Source organism: Sardina pilchardus, chromosome 15, assembly GCF_963854185.1.
Source record: "Sardina pilchardus chromosome 15, fSarPil1.1, whole genome shotgun sequence".
Classification (NCBI taxonomy): domain Eukaryota; kingdom Metazoa; phylum Chordata; class Actinopteri; order Clupeiformes; family Clupeidae; genus Sardina; species Sardina pilchardus.
Genome location: NC_085008.1, coordinates 9,152,848 through 9,180,223, shown reverse-complemented (window position 1 = coordinate 9,180,223; position 27,376 = coordinate 9,152,848). Strand labels below are relative to the sequence as shown.

The 27,376-nt window shown below is 44.0% G+C and overlaps 3 protein-coding genes across 3 annotated transcripts in view; 2 read left to right on the top strand and 1 right to left on the bottom strand.

Moving 5' to 3' along the window:
- The window catches only part of gng12b (guanine nucleotide binding protein (G protein), gamma 12b), a 49,642-nt gene extending 40,937 nt beyond the window's left edge, over positions 1-8,705 (top strand). The window contains exons 3-4 of the mRNA XM_062555368.1: positions 5,355-5,464; positions 5,904-8,705. Coding sequence (XP_062411352.1) covers positions 5,372-5,464; positions 5,904-6,029 — 219 coding nt within the window. The 5' untranslated portion in view covers positions 5,355-5,371 and the 3' untranslated portion in view covers positions 6,030-8,705. The remainder of the gene's footprint in view (positions 1-5,354; positions 5,465-5,903) is intronic.
- A 3,226-nt stretch (positions 8,706-11,931) lies between these two features.
- On the bottom strand, positions 11,932-14,816 carry gadd45ab (growth arrest and DNA-damage-inducible, alpha, b). The gene is made up of 4 exons (XM_062555363.1): positions 14,656-14,816; positions 13,852-13,953; positions 13,454-13,667; positions 11,932-12,803 (listed from the first exon to the last, which is right to left on the bottom strand). The coding sequence occupies exons 1-4, from the start codon at positions 14,703-14,705 to the stop codon at positions 12,690-12,692; spliced, it is 480 nt and encodes a 159-aa protein (XP_062411347.1). The 5' UTR covers positions 14,706-14,816; the 3' UTR covers positions 11,932-12,689.
- Positions 14,817-16,282: 1,466 nt separating this feature from the next.
- The window catches only part of sec16b (SEC16 homolog B, endoplasmic reticulum export factor), a 66,428-nt gene continuing 55,334 nt past the window's right edge, over positions 16,283-27,376 (top strand). The window contains exons 1-17 of the mRNA XM_062555361.1: positions 16,283-16,364; positions 16,589-16,764; positions 17,164-17,515; positions 17,716-17,804; positions 18,115-18,217; positions 19,220-19,295; positions 19,400-19,517; positions 19,903-20,054; positions 20,272-20,333; positions 20,422-20,560; positions 20,862-21,107; positions 21,597-21,694; positions 24,616-24,697; positions 25,083-25,200; positions 25,315-25,426; positions 25,537-25,642; positions 25,848-25,985. Coding sequence (XP_062411345.1) covers positions 17,241-17,515; positions 17,716-17,804; positions 18,115-18,217; positions 19,220-19,295; positions 19,400-19,517; positions 19,903-20,054; positions 20,272-20,333; positions 20,422-20,560; positions 20,862-21,107; positions 21,597-21,694; positions 24,616-24,697; positions 25,083-25,200; positions 25,315-25,426; positions 25,537-25,642; positions 25,848-25,985 — 1,914 coding nt within the window. The 5' untranslated portion in view covers positions 16,283-16,364; positions 16,589-16,764; positions 17,164-17,240. The remainder of the gene's footprint in view (positions 16,365-16,588; positions 16,765-17,163; positions 17,516-17,715; positions 17,805-18,114; positions 18,218-19,219; positions 19,296-19,399; positions 19,518-19,902; positions 20,055-20,271; positions 20,334-20,421; positions 20,561-20,861; positions 21,108-21,596; positions 21,695-24,615; positions 24,698-25,082; positions 25,201-25,314; positions 25,427-25,536; positions 25,643-25,847; positions 25,986-27,376) is intronic.

Genomic DNA, 27,376 nt, shown 5'->3' with positions numbered 1-27,376 from the left:
ACCTCACAAAAGCACAGCTTAGAATGCTTCTTGCTTGCCTCCCTCCGAGCCTTTGAGCTCCCTCAGATAGATCATCTTCAGAACAGACATCATCAAAGGGAAGCCTAATCTTGGCTTTGAGGAGATGAAAGATGATTGCTTGGCATTAGCGCCCTCCCTCTCCAATCCTTCCTCTCCTTTCCCCTTTTCTCTCCTCGTGAGTATTTTCACGTGTGTCACTTTGACGTGCGTTGCCCGTTCACTTCACTTCACCCTCGAAGACACACTCAGCCCGCCTCGCCTCTTTGTGGTGTGGGTCACCGCAAGGTCATGTCTAAGTGAGCGGCAACAAAGGCTTGCATGAAACAGCCTTCACCCCCAACGACAACACACGCACACACACACACACACACACGCACACACACCTCAAGCAAAAACACTTGAGCGTCGTAAAGAGGGCCTGAAGGCTCTTCTCCTCAGAGCTAATTGCTCCTGAGCGTCCTGTTGCATGGTCTGCACAGCCCACTGCTCCTGAAGAGCCTCTTCCTCCTGCGAAAGCAGCCGAGCGCCAGCGTCATAGCTCGTCCTGTGCAGACACTAGACGCTGGGGCTTGGCACCAGGCGCCCGGCTCCAGGTTTTGCTCATTATGGCGAGGCCGCCGTGCCCGGCTGCTTTTTTTGGTCTGCGTGGCGGCGGCGGTGGTCGGGGCGTTTGTGTGCTCAGACGGCTGCCGGCGCGCACAGAACAGGGTCACGGTGCCATTTAAGGGCCTTTTGCCTTAAAGCCCCACGAGGGCAGACAGGGAGTCTGTGCACTCTGCATGCAAGGTTTGTGTTTTAGCGAATTATGCCCCTCGATAGACACAGAGAGGGGGACATTGAGTGTTTGCCTTGCACTTTTTATGTTTTTTTTTCTTTTTCTTTTGTTTTTGGTCTTCCTTCATTTTATTGGAATTTGCTGAAATACTAGAATTGCTATTTTGAATTTTAGGGACTTTTCTCACAGCTGCATTTCAAATGCGCTGGCGTTCTCTGCGTTGAATCTGTGGGTTTAATGCACGCAAGACTCTGAAGGACAGCTCTGGGTCCTGGCTTGCAGTGCGTGGTGGCCGCGGTTGATATCCTGCCGTTGCCTTTGCACTCTCTGCTCTTCCTGTTCCGGCGCTATTTTTACTCTGTGGCGGCACATCTTTTAATCATTTATCCCGGTGTCCAGAGCCCGCGCGGAGAGAGGGGGAAGCAGCTTCCTGCAGAGGGAGTGGAAGTGAGGGGAGGGGAAAGAGAGAGAGAGGGAGAGAGAGCGGGAGAAGAAGCAGTGGAGGGAGGAGAAGAAAGCGAGTGGGCTAATTAAACGGATGTGGGCTCCTGACAGTCTGAGTGAGCACTGGGCGAGAGCAGAGGGGTTATTTATGTTGTCGTTGCACTGCGCTTCCGTCCGCACCAGTCCAAGCCCCCACAAAAAAGAGTATCCAACTTTGCAGATCTCTCTCAGGGGTCTGGGACGTCCTCCCACACACACACACACACACACACACACACACACACACACAGGTCTCAGGTCAGCGATATTAGGGAAAGAGGCCCAGTAAAAACCCCAGCCGCTGCTGAAGTCACTGCACTCGCAGCAGGCACCACCCTCCCCTGTAATTAGCTGCTAAATGCAAAGTAGCATTTCATCGTTCCAAACGCTGATGCTTAAAAATAGCTCCCAGCGTGCGGCATTACAGCACTTAGCAGCTTCTTCTGTAGACTCCAACCCTCTTTGTCTCTCTTTCTCCCCCCCCCTCTCTCTCTTTCTCTTTCTCTCTTTCTCTCTCTCTCTCTCTCTCTCTCTCTCGTTCTCTCGTCCTCTCTTGCTCTCTGTCAGGGCGGTGAGCGGCCATTCATAAAGGGATGCCTGGTGTCAGCAAGTGCTCTCGCCACCATCTGTGTGGCGCTCTGTGTGCGTCTGCCCGCTTTCATCCGCCCCTGTGTGGCTGTCTGGGAGCCCGTCCAACTGGAGCGCTTCTGGAATGAGCTCATATAAATCATCATTCCCACCCTCCCGCCCGCCCGCCTGCCCCCAACACACACTGTAGTGCTGGGAGAGGGTTAGTTCACCCCATCCTGCCTCTGCCCCCCACCCCCCCCCCCCCCCAAAGCCCCCGCTCTCCCGCTCTCTCTCTCTCTCTCCCTCTCATTCTCCCTCGCGTGCCTGGGTGCTGATAAGTCCTCTGGGTGCCTCGCGGGGTCCAGGGTCCACACACATGCAGAGATAAAGTTTGTCCGGCCAGCCGCGGAGAGGCTCTGGCAGCCCATAAAGATCTCCGCGCTGGCCGGCTGATTTATCTCCGCGGACTCCATCGATGCTGCTGCCTTTGGCCTTGTCTCCTTTCAGCACGTTCCTCAGGCAGGGGCGTCTGGAGGCCGCCGGTGTCAACTCCTCGCCCACCCAAACAGCGTCCGCAACTGGGCGCCTTTCATAAGAAGCCAAGCCTCGCAAAAGCTATTTTTACCCTCCCATATTTATTCATTCATAAAACACATTCCTATAAAGCAGAGCGGGAAGATCAAGTATTGTATTCTTCTATTGTGCAATCAAGGGATATGGATTCTACAACTTTAATATTAGGCATGTTACTCTATCAGTCTAGTTGCATATTTTCTCGTTCAATATTCCTTCTTTTGTGAAGCCATGTGGAAAGGCCTTGGTTATACTCACTTGCACACAAACATCTGTGGTTGCCATGGACATTTAGTACAGAACAAACTGAAGGGTACACACAGAGCCTCTGGTTGGTACATGCTCTCTCAGGGACGTGCACAGAGATTTGGGGGAGCAGGGTCTTTGTGAAAGAAAGGGCACCATCATTTCCAAAAACAATGCCAAAGGCAAAAAAAAGTGGTTAATATAAAGGCTAGCAAATGTCTGACTAACTTTAGTCATACATTTATTAAAATAGCCTCACACTCATGCAAATATAAAATATTCAACAGATTTCTACAAAAAGAATCAGTAGCAGTATTATACAATCCCCCCTTTCAGATGTAAGGCAGGGCTGTCTCTATTGTGTATTGAAGATCTATCGACAAAGAACTACTGGGGTAAGGGGCCTACAATCAAAATGATGCAGCTATTGTTCAAGGCAGGACACTGCAGGAACAACATTTCCTTATGTAGGCTACTGGTCCATTATGAGATTTTGGTTTACTGTGTGTTCTTCATGTGGAAGCCCGTTTCAGCCACTTAGAAAACAGACATAAAGGGAAAAGAATTTTTAATGAAAAGTGCAAATTTTCTTTTAAGATTGAACATTAGTCTGGGGAGTCTGCGCTGTATTTCTATTGCACAAGAGTCATGATCAGTGGGCATAGTTCAAATGTACGCATTTGGATAGTCCTTCAACCAATCAGACCAACGACCCAGGTGCATCTGGTGGATAAGCTCGTTTGTGATTGGTTCCAGCAAACATGGACAGGAAGCAGGAGAGACAACTGCTTCCAGCCTGAGCTGCATGGTGAAATCCAATCACCGGCAAATCAGGCTGTGTTCACTCTAGGGGGGTACAGGGGCATGCTCCCCCATATGAAAATGTTGTATATTTTAACGTTTAAATACATCAATCTGGTAGCCTGGTCCTACCATACTCTTGTACATTCATAATGTACAGAGAGTCTGGGTCTGCGTTATATACGCGGGTTTTCTCAAGACAAAAATGTGCAGGTCCAATCAGCGAACAGAGGGAGTAGCGATATGGTTATGGCAGATCTGAGTGGGTGGCGCTTGGCAGATCCTATAGTTTTAAAGATCAACAGAGTATCCACATTCAAGGAAGTTCACGGTTGGCAATAGGCTGGGCGAACCCTGCCTGAACTTCTGGGGTATTTGAATTTCACCCGGCAGCTCAGGCTAGATACCAGCAGATCTATATTCGCTGCTTACTGCCAGAATCTTTGGCTCCAATCAGAAACGGCCATACTCTAGTCCTGGCACGCTATTGGCCGGTGACGCGCCGAAAACAAAACTTAAGCGACGCGAGGTGCAGTAGAAACAAAGCGCAGCCTCGCCAGACTATTGTTCAATTTTTAAAGATTGAGTTTAGTATGGTGAAAACCAGACTAGGTTGGCATTGGCAATGGAAAGTGGCCAGACTCTCTGTACATTATGAATGTACGAGAGTATGGTTAGGACCAGGCTATCAATCTGGTGCACTTTGAAAAGAAATGCAGAGTATAGAAAGAATAGACAATCCAGGGGTGGAAATACTTCTGCTGTAGCCTAGACTATTTTGTATTTCAAATAGGGAGGGAGGGAGCTTAGATTTCAGCTGTTAGATTATAGCTCATGCTTTAGGCTACTTTGGCAAGAATCAAGTTCACAAGGCTTGTTTTTGTTTTACTCAGACTCTTGCAGGCGTACTCGTAGACTAGTCTGGTCTGTGGGTGAATGTTCCTCTTTGCCATTGTAGGTCAGTGTGTTGATGCTCCTGAGCGTTAGAGCTCATTCTGCTGTGGGTGGAAGCGAGACAGCCTGGGGGTAGAGGGGGGGGGGGGGGGGGCAGCTGCCTGCAGGATGGGTTTTCAGCTTTTGCCCCCGCAGATCCGCTAGCTGCCTGGGTTGACAAGCCGCAAGGGCCCAAGCTGTGTCTGTGTGTGAGTGAGTGTGTGTGTGCTGCCTGCTGCAGATGCAGGAGGAGCCCTGTTGTCTCCGCATGGCCTCTGAGATTGTGCAACCACTTCCGTCTGTGTCGGAGTATGACTGGTGTGTACACAGTGTGAATGAGCGTGTGTGTGTGTGTGTGTGTTTGCTGTTCTGTGCGTAAGATGAGTTGGCAGATAAGCATGGATGTGGCTTTCGGGAAAAGCTTCGAGCAGCAGGGCCAGTGGAGCCAGAGGCGCTACCAGCTGCTAGCCTCTGCGTTTAAGCGCCTGGCCTGTCTTCAAAGGCAAACAGCGCGTCCCAGACATCTCTCTACGGGCTTGTGTAATGCGGCACCGATGGGGCTCCAATGGGGAGGGCCGGCAGCTCAGTAAATGACCACTGACACACTCATGCTTCCTCATGCTACCAGGGGGCTGTGCCGGGACCCGTCTGCAAACACATGCCCCTTTACCGGATCGTTTTTTTTTTGTTTACAATAGTTCCCTGTTCCCGTATAACTCTCCTTCATAGCACTTCAAAGAAATGTCTGATGACTAGTTGTGCAATATTGAATAGATGTTCTTCTATGCTGGAGTTTTTTTAGTTTTTCTTTGCTTTAGTTTTCTGTTTACACAGCATTTGTAATAGCAGTGTAGTACTCTGTAAAAGTGTAACAAAGTGAAAAGCATCTGTAGGCAGATATGATTGCAAATACTTTTGCTAAGGTGTCGACTGTCTGTTAATCTCCTGACAGGTGTGTAAAGGTCCGGGATGTCATCCAAAATGCAGAGTTCAAACAACATCGCCCAGGCTAGGAGGACTGTACAACAGCTGAGAATAGAGGCCAACTTCGAGAGGATAAAGGTACCAGTAATCAACTGCCTCTCTGACTTCACCCAAATCCCCAGGATTCTATCGAAGGCCTCTTCCAGGATGTTTGCTCCGCTTCTGTGTCACCCCCCTCAAGGATGTGCTCCTTTCAGTGTAATAGCTTCCTGGATCCAGTCAGCTCTGATCCCCACGCCTTTTTTTTTTTCAGTTACCGATCTGAAGCAACCACCTCAAACCCTTCCTGTGAAAACACTTCTCGCCTTGTTGCTCAATTACTCCTCTGGGTATTAGTGCAGAGAAGAGCTTCTTTGTGTTACTTTGTGTCTGTTTGTATCTCTTCGTGTGGAAGAAGACAGACAGGGGTGGGGTGAGGGTGGGGGGGGGGGGGGCATGAGAGAGGGGGAGCAAATGAAAGCAAGTTCTGTGTGCTTTTGTTTCTTGTGGTAACTCGCCTGTGTCTTTGTCCTCCCAGGTGTCGAAGGCCTCTGCAGATCTCATGCACTACTGTGGAGAGCATGCCAAGTACGACCCTCTTCTCATGGGAATCCCAGCCTCAGAAAACCCCTTCAAGGACAAGAAGCCCTGCACCATATTGTAGCCTGGAGCCACTGCATCGTCTTAAAGTTTTTGTTTTTTTTCCATTTAATTTCTTTTTAAAAATATGACGGATACATTCAATTTTTTTTTTTTTTTTTTAAAGTTAATATACTACTACTTATTTGGAAGTGGCATCTAACTGTCAGTTGGAAGGTTTCCCAGAACTGTGTTCATCTTATCAGGCACAAACAGTTGTGTTTTTATCATTCCTCCCACCACCACAGTACCACCCTTTCTTTTTTGTTTGTCATGTCTGATTTGCAGCCCCCCCCCCCCTACACACACACACACATTCATTTGATTCAGCATTTGATCAGTAAGACACAGTGTCTTTCTCCTGTGTGACCGCACTAGACAAAGTCCTAATTGACGCTGTTGTTAACACTGGCAGTCAAAGAGTAAGAGTCAAGGAAGGAGAAAGAGAATGAGAGAAGGGCAGGATTAGGACAAAGGTCATGTGCATTCAGCCACTTGTGTGTGCGTGTGTGTGTTGAGGGGGGTAATCAGCTGCCTCTTGTGGCGTCACAGTGACGTCCTTCACCTTATAGCAGGCAGGACCTTCTGTTTTTTTACTCCTGGGGGGGAGGCTCAATCTCTAAACAAAACAAAAGCCTGTGTCATTCCTCAGAGTCAATCAGAGGCTGCCGTGCCAGTTTTACTACCTTTTGAGCGTCTTAACCCACTCGATTCTCTCGCAAGACGTCATGGGGAAGATTGAGTGATCTAATCAAACAGGAACAGCAAAACAATTTGGGGGAAAGAGAAAGGAAAGGGAGGCAGTCTCTTTCAACTTTACTGGCTCAGCCACAGTGTCGTCATTCGGGCTTTTGTGCTTTGGTGTGTCGCACAATATTTTTCCATGTCAGGTGTCTTAACTGTTTTTATTTCGTCAGCGGTCCTTCACCTGAATACCGGTACGCTGTTATACATACGCGAGTAGACCTCAGTCATGTTTGCCACTGATGTGTCTTATATAATGCCCCGCTTTTTACAAAAATGTCCAGCTGTATTGATTTATGGTTTGCAAATACATGTCAACATTCTTGATTACAACACCAATTCCTTTCGCCAACACCTATAACACCTGTCCCAAAAATCACATTCTGTATGAAAATGGTACTAGAAATTAATTGAAAAAATATATATATGTAATGTTCTAGCGTACACTCTGAATTGACACGGATCTGGGCTCTTATAGCAATTTGGACTAGAATAGATTTGGCCAGGCTTGGCACGGATCAGCAGGATCCAGTCCAGATATGGGCCAGTTCAGAAGTAATTATAGCCATCACCAGGAGGGGTTGGCTGTAGAAAAATAAAAAAACCCAACTGTTAAACTATAAGGTAGAGTAGCAATATGTTTAATGAAGATCATGGTGCATAAATATATGGTAACCCTTTAATAATGAGTATATGCCTTATGTTCATGTAAAATTATTTGGATGATCTTGATTTATTGTTCTGATTATGTCTGTTTTGTTTTTCTTTTGTTTGCTTTTGGAGAATGAAAATGAGATGTTTTAATGTGTCTGTGCCATCACATCCACATTTTTACCAGCATTGTAGATGAATTATGCGGCTTTTGAATGCTTTTCTTCATCTTTTGGTGTCCCACAGCACTGAGCAGGAAAAAAGACTTTTAAACTGACAGGGTTTTTGTGATCACAGTGAATGTTGTGCTGACTGTTATTATCTTGAATTATAACATTCCATGTTTACGACCTCTTTGTTTTTTATGTTGCTGTTTTCCAATACGCTCAAGATTGCCATGCAGTGTGTGCATATGCGCGTGCGTGCGTGCCTGCCTGAGTGTGTGAGAAAGTGAGAGAGAGAGAGAGAGGCACTAGGCAAGCATGAGGAACTGTGTGTGTGTGTGTGTGTGTGTGTGTGTGTAAACGTGTGCTGCACAAACTGGCAGAGCGCTCACAAATGAAGAGACCAGCCGGACCAGCCAAGGCCTTAATGAAGTACTCCTGCTCTAACGTCCTTTCGCTCTCACAACCAATCAACCGACCGACCGACTGACCACACTTTTTACAGCGATGTCTAAACTGTGATCCCAGCAGGGAGATGCCTTCCCTTTCATGGGGAAACTTCACTGTGCACAGAGGTCTTTGTACTCCCTGTGTCTGGCCTGTCACTGTGGAAATGTGGGTGTTACGTGACTGGACAGTTCTAGAGCTTGAGCAGTTTTGACCACTAAAGGAGCCTTGCTGCCAGGCACTACAATCCAACAAGCGACTGTTCTATTATGTTCTGTAAAGTTATCTATTGTAGTCCCATGTGTCTTTTAAAGTGTTTCCTCCCTTATCTCCTTTGTGTCATTTTAGAAATGATTTTCAGATGTTTCAGCTAATCTATATTAACACCCCCACCCCCCCACTAAGTGTCTGCTCCTTTAAAGATGTGTTTATTCTATAAGAGGAAAAAGGTCTTAAATGACTTTCATTGCCTGTACCGCTTTGCCTTTGTCATTTTAGAACGGAGTCGTGTCGTGTGTTGACCATGAAGCTAGTTTTTTTTTAATTTTCTTCCAGCTCCAACTTGTAGACTTGTTATCTTCTCCTCATTTCCCTGTGGTGTAATGCCAGACCCGTCTGTCTCTCTGGTGCTGTAAAAGTGGTCAGCACCCTTAACCCCAGCCTAAAGTGAAAATATAATTTTATCATCAGCTTGACGTCTTGGTTTCTTCTTTGTGTTGATTGTATATGCTGTAATTGATTCATAATAATCAAGTCATAATGTAGGGATACCTCTGCACTTTGCTGCTCAGCGTCAATATTTAACAAACCCTTGGTAATATTATGCTATTGCACTTCATGCACCACATGAATATGCTGAACATATTCTACCAACACTATTCTATCGTCAGTGCCATTGGTACTTAATCAGCACTCCTGAGTAATAGTAATACTATTGTCGATACTCTAAATCTATCAATACTTTAACGCAGTGCATGAAGACTTACAGAAAGAGGTTTGATAGAAAAAAACAAAACCCCGTCCTCAGCACCCACTGTTTATCCTTTTTGGTGGCAGGTGGACAGTGGTTGGCCACTGGGTCAGCGATCCACAGCTTAACATTGGCACTTGCTCTAATTTGCCATTTGTTTAGCTTGAGGTCAAATCAGCGATGGTTCCCCTTTCCCTCTGGCCCTGCTGTTCCACCCAGAATCAGGTCAGGCCATATACAGTACGCTGGCCCACATTGATATAATCACCGCCGCAGTCACGTCCCTGATGGATCCTCCTGGCTTTTGTGGTGTTGTCATTTGCCATGATTGTGTTACCGGGGAGCCTGGTGGACAAGCTCCAGGATGAGTCTGTAATCCATCTGCATGAGGGGGCCAGGGGGGCATTGAATGTCTCACCTGTTTTCCTGCAGGGCCTGAAACAGTTGAAGTGTCATAGTGTTTGCTAAATGGCAGCAAGTGAATGTTCCCATCCCCGTCTTGCCTTTTTGCAAGAACAAATGAATATCTTACTGGATTTGAGCTTTTGTACGTCAATGGATATGTTTTTGAATGAGACTAAAAGAATGCATTATGCAAAACAGCAGATACTACAAGCAGTGTCTTCCCAGCCAGTGTAATTTTTACGAATGTCTAGGAATGTAAAGCTCTTAAAAATATGCACAGATTTGCATGTTAAGATGCATTCATGTCACAGAGAAGGCATCTGTATAGCCACACAGGGTGAACTGCATAGTTGTTCATCAGAATACACTGTGTTGAAATGCTGAATTGTTAGGGAGAGATACAACCCCCACACACACAATCTCAGCTCTCAGCTGTGAGCACCAGTTCACACAGTCCTGCTTCTTGTCTGACCTTAGTAGGAACTCTAGTAGTCCATTCATTCCCGAAGAGTAGACACTGATTGTCCAAAACCACAACCTCAGAGGTCATGCAAAATAATATTTCCAAGACACTGACATTCTGGAGTTCACCGTAGTGACACAACGACACTGCCCCCCTCCCCCCCAAGAATTCCTTTCTGTTCCGAGTAGGGAGGTGCATTTAGTCAGTCACACCCTCCACAGTTGTCAGTGGTGGAAGCTCCAGAGTTCACACTCGCTAAACAGTTACTTTCTCACACAAGACAGAAGATAGTGATTTAGATGTCGGAGGTAAAAAAAAAAGACCAGACTCCTCTTATCAGGGTGCACTCTTTAGTGTTCAACCCCCATTTCAATACTTTGTGAGGATGAGAGACTTTTTGTAGAGGGTTGCCTCCACTACTCCAGAGCAGCAGCATAGAGTACTCTCATCAGACCGCCTTACCCTTTTGCATACCGCTCATGGCGACAATAACCCAAACGGCACAGCTTGACCTAATTCTGCAGGTCCTCGAATCCAGTTAAGACTGCAGCGCAGGTCTCAATTTCAGTCGAGTGAAACTGGATGCCAAGGCCATTTTTACAGTGATATATGTAGGCTATTGTTTAGCATTGCACTAACTTATATAACTTTTTTTTCATGCTGCCCTCCCAACGTTTCCAGTTGATGGTATTGTTGACGGCATTGGGTGGGGTCTGTTTCCTGCTGAGAAATGCTAAGTTTATCCTCCCTTCATTCCTTAGAATGGGACTATTTTTAGTCCCTGGTCTTTCTCTGTGCACTATGTCTCATGGCCTTGACTCATGCTGTTATTGTTTTTGAGGAGATGGACGGCCCACAACCATTTCGTTTTGGTGTCCATCTGAACTCACTCATGAGTCACTCACTCTCTCCCCCTGCGTTTTTAGCACCGTCGGGGGTTACATTTATCCCGTCCTGTGTGAAGATAGGGGGGTTGTGGGTGACTGGTTAGGCTGTCATGTTGGCCTGCAATAGAAGACAGAACAGGCCTTCTGTCGACCTCCACCTCATAATACCTCTGTGGCTATTTTTAGAAACCTTCATGGCACGTCGGTGCTTTTGCAGTTTGGCAGGCAGTTGCTTTGGGGAAAAGGGAGTTTTCAGAGCCAAAACTATGATGCACATCCGACTGCCATTTTTTTCAACCTCGCTGGAAAGTTTGATGAAGTTTGAAAGGAAAATGTTATATTCTACCTCTCATGCAGAAATGGTGAGTTCTAAATCAGTCAAGACAGAAATCTCACATCAGCTGTTTTCATCGCAAAGGAATGCTGACCCATTGTTACTGGCTATGTTGATATTCTGGACATCCCTTCCAATAACTGGGCTGTTTGGGAGTACGAAATGACCCTCTTATGAACTCTGCTATTGCACAAATCAACACCCAGCTGTTCATACAGCCTCCATCAGTGTTGTTTTTTGTTCATTCAGTTGGCAGGGCATAAGAGGTAATGTCACACCCTCTTTCAAACCACAGAGCGCACACATGGAATGCCCCCCTACACCCTCACCCACCCAGCTGGTTTGAGGTGTTATTCCAAAGCACCTGCAAGAGAAGGACCTCATTCACACCTCTCATTGGCTGGTGTGTCACCTTTAAATCACAACTACAATAAGTCTGACAGGACCTTTTATGAACATGTACAGTATGTCTGATCAGACAAAGTCACTCAAATGAGAGTGGGAGCAAAGCTAGCAACACATCTGCTAGTCGTACTAGCACAGATGTGGCTTCAGTCCCTACAGGCAGTAGATAGTGAATCAGTCACTGTCCTCATGATTGTTTTCCTGGTCATGTTGACGATTTTGTGCTGACAGTTCAATGTCAGTGTTTGAGTGTTTATGTTAGTGGCTGACTACTTTGTTGTGCACCAGGGAAAGGCAGGGCAGGGCACAAAGTTTGAAGCAAGTTGAGCGTAATGTGTACCAGGACACCGTCATCAACTGACCCCCATCACTTGTTTCACGTAGTCAAACGAGTCAACGCATGCATTAGTATACTACACACTCACACTTGGTTCAAATTATACATCAGAAACAGATATCAGGTTCAACTATTTATTCCATACTGATACAAGTGTGGAGAACACAGCAACATAAATACAATTCATTAAATTAAATATATTAACACAAACCAACATTTCTTTCCAAATGGATGTTAAGGAATAGGTCAATACATGTACTTCCTAAATGTATTAAGAGGTGTAGAACATCTTCCCTTTTTTTAAATAGTAACTCATGAAAGGACAATAACAACATAAGTTAAAAGCTGTTCTCAAAAATTCCAGAGTATCCAGTAAAGCAACTCTCAGAGTACTCCTCACAACGGAGACTTGCCTGCATGGCAGAGTCCAATCCATTTCCCTTTGCCCCAGTTCTTGAAGCATGCCTGGTTAGGAACCTCCTTGAATTAAAAAAAAAAGAAAGAAAAAAAAACCATCCCCTTCTCGTGCTCACCACGTGCCGGTGAGCATTCACATGATTCAGTTTCCTGTAGCACAGTCCCTTTTCCCGGTAAATGGTGGACAATATCATTCCCTGGCAGTTCAGCATACTGCTGAGTCATTCTTCCTGAACAGGTCCTGGGACTGCATCTGCTCCGATTAGGCATTAAGTCCACACCCCTGACAGTCAAGTCCAACTGTTCTTTTTTTTGCCCCTTTTGTCTTGTTGATGCTTGTCGTTCATCTTCCCAGCCAGTGCAGGGGCTGTTCGGAGGGATCCTTTGGACTGGAGGCATCAGACACATCATCTAGTGCAATACTTTTTAAAAAGTAAACAGTGTGCAGTTCTCATTCTTGATCATCGCTCTGGGAGATTGATGACAGGCACCCACTGGTCTAGAACTCGGCTGTCTCTGCAGAATCTGTTCAGTTTACTCAGGGCTGGGTCCTTCCACGTGGATGACTGGGGATTCTGCATGAACAAATACTCACATTAGCCTCACAGTGATAACAGTGCATATGCCATAGTCAAACAAACTTAAAATAAGAACTTAAACATAAAAACTTTAAATATAGAATTGGGATAGACTGTAGACTACATGTTTAGTCAGATATGCTCATTTGCTTGCTTGACCAACCACTAGGTTCTATTTTTTTGCATTCATGCCATTTTCTAGTGTGCAACTGCTGGTTGCTTTAGAGCTTTTCTTCCTGGAACTGCTGTTTGCAGAAGTACCCCACAGGAAGTTCAATGAAATCTGCCAAGGCCAGCCACAAAATTTCACTAACTGGAATCAGATCAGTCAGCAGGGCTGCCAATTTACTGCTGCACCAGACAGCAAGGAATTCCACATCAGAGGCCCTCATAGATCAGGAAACGTTTAACAACTTCAATCAGCCGAGACGGACTTTTAACCATCTTCAAAGGGCTGCAACTGGGGAGCTGCAATTGCCTCTGGTAACTGTGCAGTTTTGGATGTCACATCATCTACTCTGGTGTGACTTTTAACTCTATCTGATCCTACTACTGAAAAGCATTAATTTAACTGTAAAAGTCAAGAGGGGATAAATCATTCTGTCACAACTGCAGACTTAATCATAGGAGCGGGAAGCAATACTTACAGTGACTAAAACACAGTGGAGGTCCATTGGCTCTCCTCCTGGTTTCATTCCCCCAAGGATCTCTGCCAGACGTTGCATATTGTTCACACGCAGGATGTTGATGTCATTCTCACAGCAGAAGGCCTGGATCAAGGTGAAGTGAATCTGAAGTGCAACGTCTTGAACATCTTCCTCGTCGGTAGCCAAGAGACATAAAACCACATTGTCGGGGTCCCTGATGATAAGACACAATCAAAATTAGATAAGGCTGCCAACGTAACTTCAGCAAACAGTTTTTTTTTGTTTTTTAATTAACCACAAATACGTCGAGGCCAGTATGCATAAGCGAAGCAACTGCTCTCAAGCAAACAATGCTAATTTTTAGAAGTTTATTAACGTGACATGACAGCCATACTTACACATTTAGGGACTTTGCCGCCTCGTACACTCCAACAGTGATGCAACCCTGAGGTAATGCAGCGCTGAGGACATCTTCCACCGCCCTTGCCACGGAATCCATTCTGTAGAAACGAATATCTGTTAGTTAGTATGCCAACTTGCCACACGACTATGGGCTAACTGACTACATGAACAGACAGCAAAAGAAAATGGTTGATGCTAACTACCTATGAAAGCCACACAAAAAGTTATGAAAACTTCAGTGCAGTCCAGCGGAGTTTAGTTGAGAAAGCACCATGCACAAAAAACACTGCAGCCAAATTCTGTCAAGAATGTTAATCCTTCGGTAGCAAACTCTGCAAAATGATAACGTTACTGTCGAGGTCAGACGTCAATTTAGAGAAGTTTGCGTAGCTTGCTAATTAGCTGTTGACCAAAGACCTTCACCCACCGAACTGCCTGGTAACGTTCGACAGGTATGTCACGAGCAATAAAAGAATGCCTTGCCATTTCATTTAATTAGGCAAGCTAGCCGGCAACATAATGTAATAACATAAAGACCACATAAACGGTCGGAAATGTTTATCATGTGCTACTGTAAGTGACTTCAGCAACGTGCATGACAACTGTAAAATGGACAATTTTCAACCAGCAATAACGCAACGTTAGCTAACACTGGGGTTAGCTATCACCAAGATGCTTTGGCCACATCTATAATAACGTGCTGCACAAAGGTTTTTCTACCAATGTATTGCAAACATAAAATACAACTGCAATGCTGTATTTACAGATGACACGCAAGGCCGCATGAAAACATAAAGTACCTTTCAATGGCGTTATCTCCACAAGGTTCTTCAAAAGTCATATTGCACATCGGGCAAAATTCCGGTAGCGCTATGATGTCCGTGCTGTTAAACGCGTCGTACTCCTTTTGCGCCAGCACAGTGGGAACGTCGTTAGTGGAACTTCAGCAACTGAATGCTAAAAGAAATGCAGGCAAGTTTCTAGCGCCACTTATTTGCATAGTCAACGCTGATTGGACACTCAAAAACAGACTGTAACCTGTAGCAGGCCTGTAACTATGCTCAGCGCCCTCTGTTGTCTGACTCTCACACACATTCTTGATCATATTCTCTTCAAGTATTGTATGAAAAATCCCATTGCAAACTTTCTGGTAGATTCTTTTTGGATACTCAACTGAGGGGAAATTGAAGTGTGAGAGCGTGTACTGCTTCAACGTTGTTCGTTTGAAAGCTTGTGACCTTATAATATATTTTAATAATTGTGGATCAAAATTATGTCAAAGTTTAAGTTTTCTGCAACAGGTAGCCTGACCTATGTGACCCTTCCCGCTTTTACTGACACAGATTTCAATCACCACACGTTAAGAGCCGTGGTCAGTTTACTGCTGCTCTGTATGCTAATGCGCAGCGACATCGTGTGGATTTTTCTTGAATATCTTGGCCACGCACATCAGCAGTCAGCAATCCCTGTGCAATGACATCTGTCTGCAGAGCCGCCCGCCGCAGTTTTACAACAAAGAGAACATCGAAAATCTAAATTTACCTATTTTACACCAACGCAATCGCAAGCACATTTTGATGCTGAACACATTTATTTTTCAGCTAATAACTTGAATTAGATTGATTTAATTCATGCAGCCTCAATTTGTCAACTATAACCTACATAAAAGCCTTCATGGCACAATGGCATATTCATTATGATGGATGTCAAACGTGCTCACTTTTGTTAAGCAGTATAGCCTGGTCTTCCTGGTCTGGATGATTTGGGGGGATTTTTAGTAGACTAACTGAAAAAAGCCTACATGGCACACTGGCATATTCATTATGTAGCCTAAGTGAATATAGAAAATAGCCTACATTATGCATCATTGAAGTGATTAACAAAGTAGCCTAGGCCTACAGGATAACCTCCAAAGATCCTTAATTAACCCTCTCTGTAACCTCTCTGCTACGGCCGTCCAACTGCGCGTGGCTGTGTCTGCAGTCAGGCATTCTCGAAAAAAAGGTTTCTTCTCATTTATTTTGTACAGTTTTCGGAGACTTTTTGTCACCAGCCCACGAATGAATATTCAGTGGCGAATCAGTGCTAGTCATGTTTCTTTTTTGGTGCTATTACGTTAGGCCTACGCATGGCAGGGAGATCCTATCAATGCGTCATCGTCTCGAAATAGTATTTCATTGTGTAAGGTAAAGCTACACAAAACCTATCAAACCCGCTTTTCTTCGCTCGAAGCTGTGTAACTGTTTAAGTGGGTCTGTCAGACCGCCAGTGAACTTGTCTTCAGGTTGTAACAAAGAGACCAGAATTCCCTCATCAACATGGAGAACACTGAAGACCGCCTTAAAACTTTTTCTTTTTTTTTAAACACAGAATATTATGGCTCGGTGTGACGAGCAAGTCGATGTTTTAGTTCCGCACAACGTGGCATGCCTTTTCACTTTTCAAACATGGGAATGAGTGCAAACCCAAAAACACAACGCAGTGTCAACTTTAAATTAGGAATGTGAATGTAAGTAACCCAATCACGACTTTTCATTAGACACATCTGTCATTCTCAAGGGTTTCTCTGAGTCTGGGTGAGGCACAAGATGTTTACTCTATTAGGGTGTAACTGTCTATTGCCATGCCATCCCGCCCAATATGCACACATAACCGGCGAGATGATATAGCATAGGCTGTGGTTTATGTCATTACAAAGAAATGTAGCTATCATACCTGTTGTGCTATTAATAGGATCGCTGAAAAGTAGCCTGATTCGTTGGGACAGGAAGGCATAATAATGTGAGGTCTATTGTACTTCGCTCTTTGAACGGACTGGAAACTACGAGGTCATCTCAGTTGATGTTGTGATTTTCAATAAATGATGTGGCAGATGCACTTTGACTTCAGCAAGGAGCGACTTAATTCAAGTGAGTTATGTAGCAACTTTTGCACTCTCGATGTAAGATTTTACAGTAGGCTATTTGACATTATTTGTTTAGATATTTTTCATCAGATATAATGTGAGACGATCTTAAATTAATTATTGTACTGTAGCCTTGATAATGTTATCAAAAGAGAGTCTAAAACTTGCCAATGTCTACAGTAAAGCGTTAAGCTATGCAGTCTACAGTACTTTTTAAAATGAATTAACTTTAACTAAATTTATTTTGGATAATTTCAACTGAGTAGGAACGAACTGTAGGCTAGAATAGCCTACATTGCACTGATATAGCCTAAGGCCAGACTTTCTTTCTTTCGTTGCATTTTCATTATCATACAAGAAATTTTTTTTTGACGAGTTTACTCACAACATAGCCAATGGTTAGAATTTTTCACTTTTTAGGCTACAGTGACTGCCTTAGTGACAGCTACTGCCGCCAGACTTGCTGCTGCTGATCTGACCATGGCTTCTAGAGGTGACAGCTGGCAGCACCAGGACAGAGAGGCGCACCAGCAGCTTAATCGCCCCAGAGACGACTACCCCAGACCCTCATATCCCTCAGGGCCAGGACCCTACCCTCACGTGGACCCCAGAGAGAGAGAGCGACCGTGGTCTGCTGTGGACCCCAGATACAATCACTATCCAGCCAGTCCGCCCCCCAGGCCAGATGTGACCCATGGCAGTGCACCATATTACAGGCCAGGTTACGGTCAGCCACACTCTCAACCGTTTTCCAGGTCAGTCTCAAAGAACAGCTGTTCCCTGTGAGAGTAACATTACAGTTGCTCACTCAAAATAATGGATTGATATCTTAAGACTTAAGTGGAGTGCTGCTTTCGTTTTAAATGTGACTTTGAAAAAAATGGCTGTTATTGGTGTTGTATTGTTCGGTTCATTATTATCAGGTGCTCTATGGATAAAGGATCTCTTGTCTCAGGCAGGGATATGACTACTCATACTGGGAATACAGAGACCCCTATGCGTACTATGACCCCCATCACAGAGGCCAACATTATCAACATCCAGGTACTACTAGCACAGCCGGATGTCAGAGTAATGCACACATAAATGATCATTTATCCTTGTTGTATATGTACAGTGCCCTCCAGAATAATTGGCATCCCTGGTAGAGTTGACTAAAAACAGGTATAAAAAAGGGAGCATAAAAAAAGAAATTCATAAAATAATCCAATAATTCTGGCGGGCACATTTATATAATGTTACAGGGGCAGCAGCCGGGAATCGAATTGCTTGTACGTGGGAATGCACTTGGCCATTAAACCAAAGTCTTCGTCTGGTTCTTTGTCAATGATTAACGTAAATGATATAAATACAGATGCCGGTGGACGGTCATCGCATGATCAGTGGAGAACAAACCCTCCTTCTGACAGAGGCCATGGCCAGGACTGGGGTGGACCGCCATACCAACAATACCACAGGTCATTTTAACTTCTTCAGGCGTACTGTACATAACCTAGAGATTTGATGTCCGGTGCCTCTGTGGAAACAACAGTTACACATTGGTGACTGATGACTATTTCTTCTGGCCTTTTAGATAGTTGCATGTGTAATAACAACAGTGCAAAGAACTACTACAACTATGCTTAACTCACACTCACAAACTTTATTTGCATTCTCCATTCCTGTAGCTGCATTCTACTGGCATTCGTCATTTTAAATAGATTAGGCCAGTAGTTCTCAAACTGTGGTACGGGTACCACTGCTGGTACGCGGACTCTCTGCAGAGTCTCCAAGATGTTTTAGTTCATGAGGACAAAATAGTCACTTTAAATGATATAGAAATATATATAATGAAAAATCGTTACTTTCAAACTAGCTTTTATTTTTTATCTCTCTTGAAAAGACTAAACAAAACATGGCAAAACAGTATGTACAATGTAAAATATATTTAAATGGGCCTACATTACTGTATTTTAATGCTGGTCATAATGGTGGTATTTAGAGAGCCAATTGTTTTCTGAGGTGTTACTCATTGTAAAAAGTTTGGGAAACACTGGATTATGTTATTAGTGCTCTCTGCACTTTTGTACTGAAGCTGAAGTGGTTTTAGTATTTGTTTTCACATACTAATCTTATTTTATACTAATCTGAACATTAGTCTGGGGAGTCTGCGCTTTATTTCTACTGCACAAGAGGCGTGATCAATGAGCATAGTTCAAATGACTATGTACGCTTTTGGATAGTCATTCAACCAATCAGACCAACGATTCGTGTGCGCCTTTTGGATAAGCTATTGTAGTTTGTGATTGGACCCAGCAAATGTGGACAGGAAGTGGGAGAGATAAATGTGCAGCTTTCCAGCCTGAGCTGCAAGGTGAAATATAAATGGCAGGGGTTACCCAGCCTAGGATTTGTTAGTCAATCTACAGTAACTTTACTAAGAGACTGACATCACTGCCTGTTGGATACACTATTTGCAGTTATGACCAAAGAGGGGAGAGTTCACAGTACGACTACAGCCAATCAGAGGGACACTACATGAGGAAGAGTGAGGAGGTAAACAGCTGGCCTGACCATAAATGGCAAACTTAAAACTTCTTGATATTCTGATCTTGAAGATCTCTCATTTTCACTCGTGATTTCACTCGTGATTTCCCCAGTGTGAGCCAGGTGTGCTGGCCAGCTCCAAGGCCTCAGGTCTGTCCTCCAGCAGTACTGAGCTCAGCCAATATATCAATGGGGCAGAGGAGAGTGATTCCATCCCACAGTCCTATGCAGGTCAGTCATCATGCCTGTATCGCAACCCGATTTAGAAATTGGTTAGGATTTTCAAACCCCTGTAGTGTAAGCATGGCATCCATTGTAATCTGCTTGATTATCAATATCTGGTAGAGTGGTGTCAGTCAGCTTTACTCTGGATCTGATCACTCTCTGTCTCTGATTCAGTTCTGAACAGAACCTGACTAGATATACTGTCAGTTGTTTGCCATAGGATTGGCATCACACAAAGTCTGTATCCTTCATCTTTGACCTAAAGTTGTGGTTATGGTTACCTAGCAGCTTTCCATTAAAGTGACTTCAATGCATAAATGAAGTGTATACTCTGCTGACCAGCAACTGAGTGTGAATGGCTAAAGTGTCTAAATATGCTGTTTGTGTTCAGAGCCTGAGATGGTGCCCCAGCTGACCGCTCCGCTGAAGTACACTCTCCCTCATGCGCTGGTCAGCTTTGGTCCGGCTGGACAGCTGATTCGGGTCAGCTCTGCTATTGCCTCAGATGGCGAACGGGCCCTTGTGGAGTTTCATAGCCTTGAGGTATGGGAGCCTTGTAGTCACAGTGTCTCTGGTCAGAGGGGAAAAGTGCTTGACATAGCATAGTATGTTTTGACTTGAGATAGTTTGACATTTAGAAGTTTGTAGAGCATTGGCTATAGTAACAAAATATTAGGAAATAATGAGTTACTTACCACATGGGCTAGTAGGTTTTGTGTTAATTTGGGCTATAATGAGTTGTTTGATCAAATTCTCCCAGGTCATCCTAGGAGAGTCTGAGGAGCAAAAGGACCTGCGTAACTTCCCTGGACCTCTGGCCAGGTAGGCTACCTACACAGAGCGTCATCTCTTGGACAGCACAGCAAACATCAGCTGTCATGATAATGAGTTGACCCTTATCTCCTCCCAGGCCAGACCTGCACAAGGTGGATGTCATCACCTTTGCTCTTCAGAAAGCAGAGGGCTGTCTGAAGGATGACACACTGCAGGATGCTCCCTCTGCTGCCCTCTTGTGGAACCTGCTGGTACTGCTCTGCAGACAGAATGGGGTAGGTGTTTCACTCAATACAGTTACAAGTTACAAGTTACAAGAGAGATCGGTGTTTTAAAAGACATGAAAATGTCAACATTTGTCTGTAATTGTGTGTATGTATGATGGAAAATACAAATGCAGAATCAAAGTGTGTGTCTTGATGCAAGTTTGAAAATACAGATATGAAGTGAGTTTGAATATGTATAATAAGTAACCTGTTCATTCGGTTAAATTAAATATATAAGGACAGTTGTCTGTATTTATCAGATTTGCCATCTTCACCTCAGTGTTTTAACATATTCTTAACCCTTGCTCAGAGAATCGTGGGGTCTGACATTGCGGAGCTCTTGACGCGAGGCACCGTCTCCCTGGGTGCCTGTGAGGGGTCTGATGGGCAGGGCGATGAGACCAGCCTCATCGACTTGACTGACAGGCCCCCGCCAGAGGAAGAGCCCCTGCACACAGGGGACCTGCTGACGGGTAACCCCACGGCCTGCCCCGCTGACTCCACAGAGGAGGCTCTCAGGAGCTACACACAGCTGCTGCTCTGCGGGAGGAAGAAGGTCTCTGTCATCACATCTTCATCATTCTCCTGATCAGCTTTGAATTCATATATTCTTACTCATCATGTCCCTCGTTATCACTGGTTGATGATGTTCTTGTAATGAATTTATTTCGAGAAAAATGCCACATATTGTTCTTTGAAAAAGTATTCAGATCAGATGTGCATTGCGCAACACTTTAAATATAAAGATATTTCTCAACACTGCTATTTGTTGGCTTTAAACAAATCTTTTATTAATGAACCCAGGCTTGACTCTGCCCACTTTGATCATCTGATTGGCTCAGGTCACAGTGTGCATGCACTGCCGGCAAAATGGCCGCCAAACTCGGGGCCCATGTCATCTTTATTGCTCCTAAGCTAAACTGGTCTTGCGGTTTTCAGTGAGCACACACACTGATAATATAAGTAATATAACTAAAACATGTATCCTACTGTATGCCTATATACTGTATAAGTATAAATGGTCTCTCCCCCTCTTGTCGTACAGGAGGCATTAGAGTCGGCCATGAAGAGTGGCCTGTGGGGTCATGCCTTGTTCCTGGCCAGTAAGATGGACAACAGAGCATACACCACCGTCCTGAACAGGTACAGTGGACAAAGCAGCTGAAAACAGCACTACGCCTACAGTATACACCTTCACAGCCATTCTTAGTAAGAGAGTTGAATATTTAATTGAAATTTTAGATAATTTTAAAAGGCTAGCTGAGAAAACATTGGAGAACCCTTTTGCAATTTTGTAAGCACATAATGTAATCTGAAAACTGCTTCCCTGACTTTAAAAAAATAAATACATAAATGCAACTGATCTTAGCTGGTAATCTGTCTATAGTGGAATGGGAATTTCTAAGTGACCCCAAACTTTTGATCGACAGTGTACATTTTCCCTTTATGGCTAGGTACCACCTCCATGACACTTTTGGGGTCAGATAGCTTGGCCTGGCTTGTTATGTTCAAGACATAAACACATTCCGGAAAAGATTTACACCCTATAGATAGACATAGGCATGCACAGTAATGCAACATAGACGATATAACATGTCAGGATAGAGCTTGCTTGACATAAAAGATGTTACGGTTTTGTAATAAGACTCTATAAAATGGGAACATGCAGGCTACAGTATATAGTATCAGGCATGTAAAACACAAACTGTATTTTTTCAAATAGAATGCAGTAAATAGCATTTACCTGTTGTGTGAATATATGTCTTTAATATGTTTAGTTGTACAGTATCCTCTTTTTTTGACACTTCTGCTAATGTGACTACCGGTTTAAAAAACAATCTTTTAGTGATTTATTGTAATTTCACAATGAAAAACATTGAGGAAAACTCCAATCTTGAAGGGAAGCAAATTTATTTAAAGAAAAAGGAAAATAAATATATTTTAACAAAAACATGCTCCCACAATCATTGGCACCCCTGCTTGTAATACTTTCTCAATCCCCCTTTTGCCAAAATGTTCTCCTATGACACAGTAAGTTGCAGAATACAAAACAAGAGATTTAAGACCATTTGTCTTTACAAATGCTCCCCAGATTGTCCAGATTCCTAGGTCCACAGGTGCATTCTCAACTGAAACTCACCTCACTGTTTTTTTATATGGAGTTTTAAATAGGGGACTTTTGTTTTGATTCATTGACCTTATGAATAATCCAGTCATGATCCACTCTTACAGAGCTTCACAGATTTCCATCGAAAAAGTTCAGGTTTTTCTCGGGTTTCATGATACCATGCACCTTAATAAGGTTCCAAAGAGCCATAAAAACAGCCCCGCAATAGCTTCTTCACTATAATTCTCATAAGGCATGCGGTTCTTTTCAGTATAATCATTCTTCTGTCAACGCAAAACCCAACTAAAGTGTTTCTTGCCATACAGTGCAATTTTCAGATTAATGAAATTAACAGATTAACAATTCCAGAGAATCTCACAGTAGCATTCAGTAACTCCACTTTTGAAGATTTCCAGGGGGCAATAGGTGACCCCAAGATGATACATGTACCTCTCCAACAGTGGTTCTTATGGAAATGTTTGCTTCTCTTACCATCCATTGTGTGTGGGGGAAAGATAACATCGATCTTTGTCCAAACATCATTTCCAGTTGATTAGAACCTTTAAACCCATTCATTATTTAACTGTGAATAGTGGCATTACAACCGAGTATCTAGTTTTTGTAGCCATTCTCTGACTGATGTCAACACACTTTCCTTTTATTTTAATTTAGTGTATTCTCTTGTCTTTCCATTGTTGAAAAATGACGAGGGGATTTAGTCTCTGTGTTACTTTATTTTCAAACCTTAGTGAAAAAGAAAGTCATGAACTACTTCTGATTAACTTAAAGAAGTTGAATGCTGAACGCTTCTGTTGCATTTTGTATATGAGATTTTCTTTAAAAATATTTCTTTCTTTCTTTCCCCTTTCTTTTTATCTCAGAATATATTTGCTTGCTTTCAAGATTTGATCATCCCTCATTGTTCATTGTGAGATTACAATAAATCACCAAAAGATAACTGTTTTCAGTCAACAATAGCAGAGGTGCCCATAATTAATGGATAGTACTGTACCTACTTGATTTGACTAGGTGACTGGACTACCAGAATTGATTATAAAGTTAAATACTGTATGTGCTTTTAGGACAAATAATGTACAAACTAAAACTATTTTTAACCGATTGATAGCCCTGTGTTAAACTTCCTCTAGAGGCCTCTGTGCCTCCACAGCAGTGCCATGCCTTTTCATGTGTGCGTCAAAGAGCCGCGCGTCTGGAGCGGCTAGTGTGGGAGTCTCTGTCACGACACTATATTCTGCGATCTATTAGCACATGGGGGTTGTGTCTCTGAGGCATATCAAGTGGAAGCCGTGTAAATGACTCCCACGGCTCCCTCAATAGGTCACGTCTAAATTTACTTCATCTCCTTCTGTCGGGCAGCCCATGACAGGTTTGGGCACTTGCCTACTAGCCAGCTCCCTCTGTGGCACAGCTTTGGCATCCTAATGTTTTGTAAATAAGACACGGCTTGTCTCTGCTAATATTACTTAGGCCCTAGTTCCTGCGAATCACTTAACGTGTAATACAACACCTCTGACTTCATGCTGAAGATAAGGCAAAGCGGCTGCGCTGCCTGGTGCCTTCAGCAGGAGGAACACATGGCTGGCAAGGTCTGATGGAGGACTCCTGCACTCCTCCAGGGTGTTTACGTGTGTGTTGGAGGAGCAGGTGGACGGGCTTGTTCATGCACTTGCTGCTTAAACTATTTATGTCTGCTCTTTTCGCTACCATTTAACGGGCATTTTGACGGATTGGGTAACAATCTTTGAGATCTGTCCACTGAGTTGCTCAACATGTGTAGGTTTTATTGGTGTATCTCTGTGTGCATACCAGTATGACTGTCAGTGAAGAATTTTGGCAAATACATGAATCTATTTGAATATCTTTAGATATGTGTATATTTAAAAGCCTGACATGAGTGTGTGTGTGCCTGTGTATGTGTGTGTGTGTGTGTGTTCAGATTTACAGGCTGTCTATCTCCCAGTGACCCTCTACAAACGCTCTTCCAACTGTTGTCCAAAAGAATCCCGACCGTTGCCACGGTAACACTTTGTCCACTCACCTTCACAGCCCCAGACTGTGTGTAGAACTATTATATACAGTCTATGTTCACCACAGCAAGACACTCTATCATCTGATGGCCTGTAAATTTGGACATGAGTGTCCCCTATCCCCAATAGATCCACACTAAATATACAGGAACCTAAGTTATTTTATGCAAGTCCCTTCACTTGGCCATACTATCATGACACCAACCTCGCTCCAGCTGCGAGAACCTGACATATGATTGGCACAATGTATTCATATGCCAGCCTCTGGCAGCAGAAGGGGCGGTATATGTGTAGACGACTGCCGTACATTTCTGTACGAGAATCTTTGACTTCTGTGTCTCCTCATTAGAACGTCTTTCTGATTTCTTATTGCCAGTGCTGTGGGAGCGACAGATGGGGTGACTGGAAGCCCCACTTGGCTGTCATGTTGTCCAATGAAAGTGAGGATTGCGATACTCACCGCAGGGCTATCATTACCATGGGAGACACACTAGGTAGAGCCTCACTTTCACGACAATGCCACGTTATTGTTTTTATTGAAGTTGGTTTTGGCCTTAACTGTGCCGTACAAGATCCTGAATAACAAACATGAGTAATTCCTCTTGTAGCCTCTAGGGGGCAGCTGCATGCTGCTCACATCTGCTACCTCACAGCACGTACTCCCTTTGGTGTGTACACGAACAAAGCTGAGCGCCTGGTGCTTCTTGGCAGTAGCCACAGGTAAGGCTTGGACAGAATACCAGGATACCTGTTGAGCATGTTTGAATTTTCCGCTGTTGTGTGCAAAAATGAAGACTGAGGTAAAGCTGACAATCTGTTTGGACGTTTAGTCTTCCCTTTCTGAAGTTCGTCCAGAGCTCAGCGATGCAGTGCACAGAGGTGTTTGAGTACAGTCAGAGGCTCGGAAACCCTGCTCACGTTGACCCACCCTTTCAGGTATGAATGGACACAGACCATAACACGCAAGATTGTTTCTGCTGATTTACATGTCACATTTGACAAATCTGTCTTCAAGTGTTGAACTTTTTCCTGAACTCATGAGGCATTGTGTGTGTGTGTGTGTGTGTGTGTGTGTGTATTCTGTCTGCCAGTGTAAACATTTCTGTGTGTGAGTATTTGTCATAATCTGATGTGTCTGCAGGTGTATAAGTTCCTGTATGCATGTCGTCTGTTGGACTGTGGCCTTGCCTCTCAAGCCTACCACTACTGTGAGGTGGTTGGGAAGACTCTGCTCACAATGCAGGAACCCCCCACGGTGCTACTGAAAGAAGTGATAAAGGTAGTCACAGGAGCACCATACACACACACACACACACACACACACACACACACACACACAGAGAGAAATACACATGCATACACAGATCAAGACACACACAGTACCCAGGCATGCACCCACACACGCACACACACATGCATGCATGCACACAGGCATGCAGACATAAACATAAACACACCCACACACACATAAACACCATTACCCCCACACACAGAAGCACACATACACACAAAAACACACACTATGCACACACTCATTTACATCCACGAAAGTAGGGGATGGAGACAAATTGACTACTACTTATTTTAGTGGAGAGATTGTGTAGGACTGGGCAGCGGTCATATGTTGTACTACTCTGCAGTACAGTTTTGTTACCGTTTCATGGCCTCTGTTGAGAAAACAAATAGTTTGCCACACAAATAGAATTTGGCAGTTTCAGGTGTTGCATGGCAACCTCTTTAGCTGACTTTCACTTTCCAGTGAACCAACTGAATGACATGAAAGACATGAACAAGAAGCACAAAACCCATTTTCCTCGACAGCGATCTGTTATATAGCAATGGTCTGTTATACAAAATGATCAGACCTCTGAACATTGGGAAGGCCCATTCAAGTGAATGGAGCATTCTACAGTATTATGAAGAACCGTGTAATAGTAACTAGAAAAGTAATTCCAAGGAATTACCAGTGCATGAAGATGCCAAAACATGTGAACAGAGGAAAACTAGATAATGCAGAGATAATTATAATGGTGTTACGAGGGTACAAGGGATGGTTGTAATGCAAAATAAAGTTGCTATGCTGATAGGGTAATCAAGTTGGTTCCTATGCAAAATAAAGCAGTTGCTATGGTGGTTGCTAAGGTAATCGTGTTGGTTGCTATGTTGACATTATAGTGGTGGTTGCTAGGTTGTTGCTTGGATAATTACGATGGTTGCTAGTTGCAGTTACAGTGTAGCAACCGATATAGCAAGGTTGATATATTGGTTGCTAGATTGTAACTGTGGAAGTGGTTGTAAGGTTGGTTGGTTGCTAGACTGATGCTAGGGTGTTGCTAGGGTAGTTGTTAATGTAACTTAAGCAGTTGCTAGGCTGTTGCTAGGTTAATTGTGGTGGTTACTATGGTGGTTGCTACAGTAGGTTGTAACTGTGGGAGTGGTTGTATGGCTGTTGCTAGGATCCTTGAGGTGGTTGCTAAGCTGTTGCTAGGGTATCCATGGAGGCCACTATCAGAAATAAAGAAGTTACTGTAATCATGTTGCTTGTTATGGAAACTGACATAGATACTTACATTTTATGGTTGCTATGTTGGTTGCTAGGTATGTGGAGGTACCCAGGTATCATACCTACAATACAAAGTTTGAATGAAGTTAAGCGGTTCAAGCTGAATA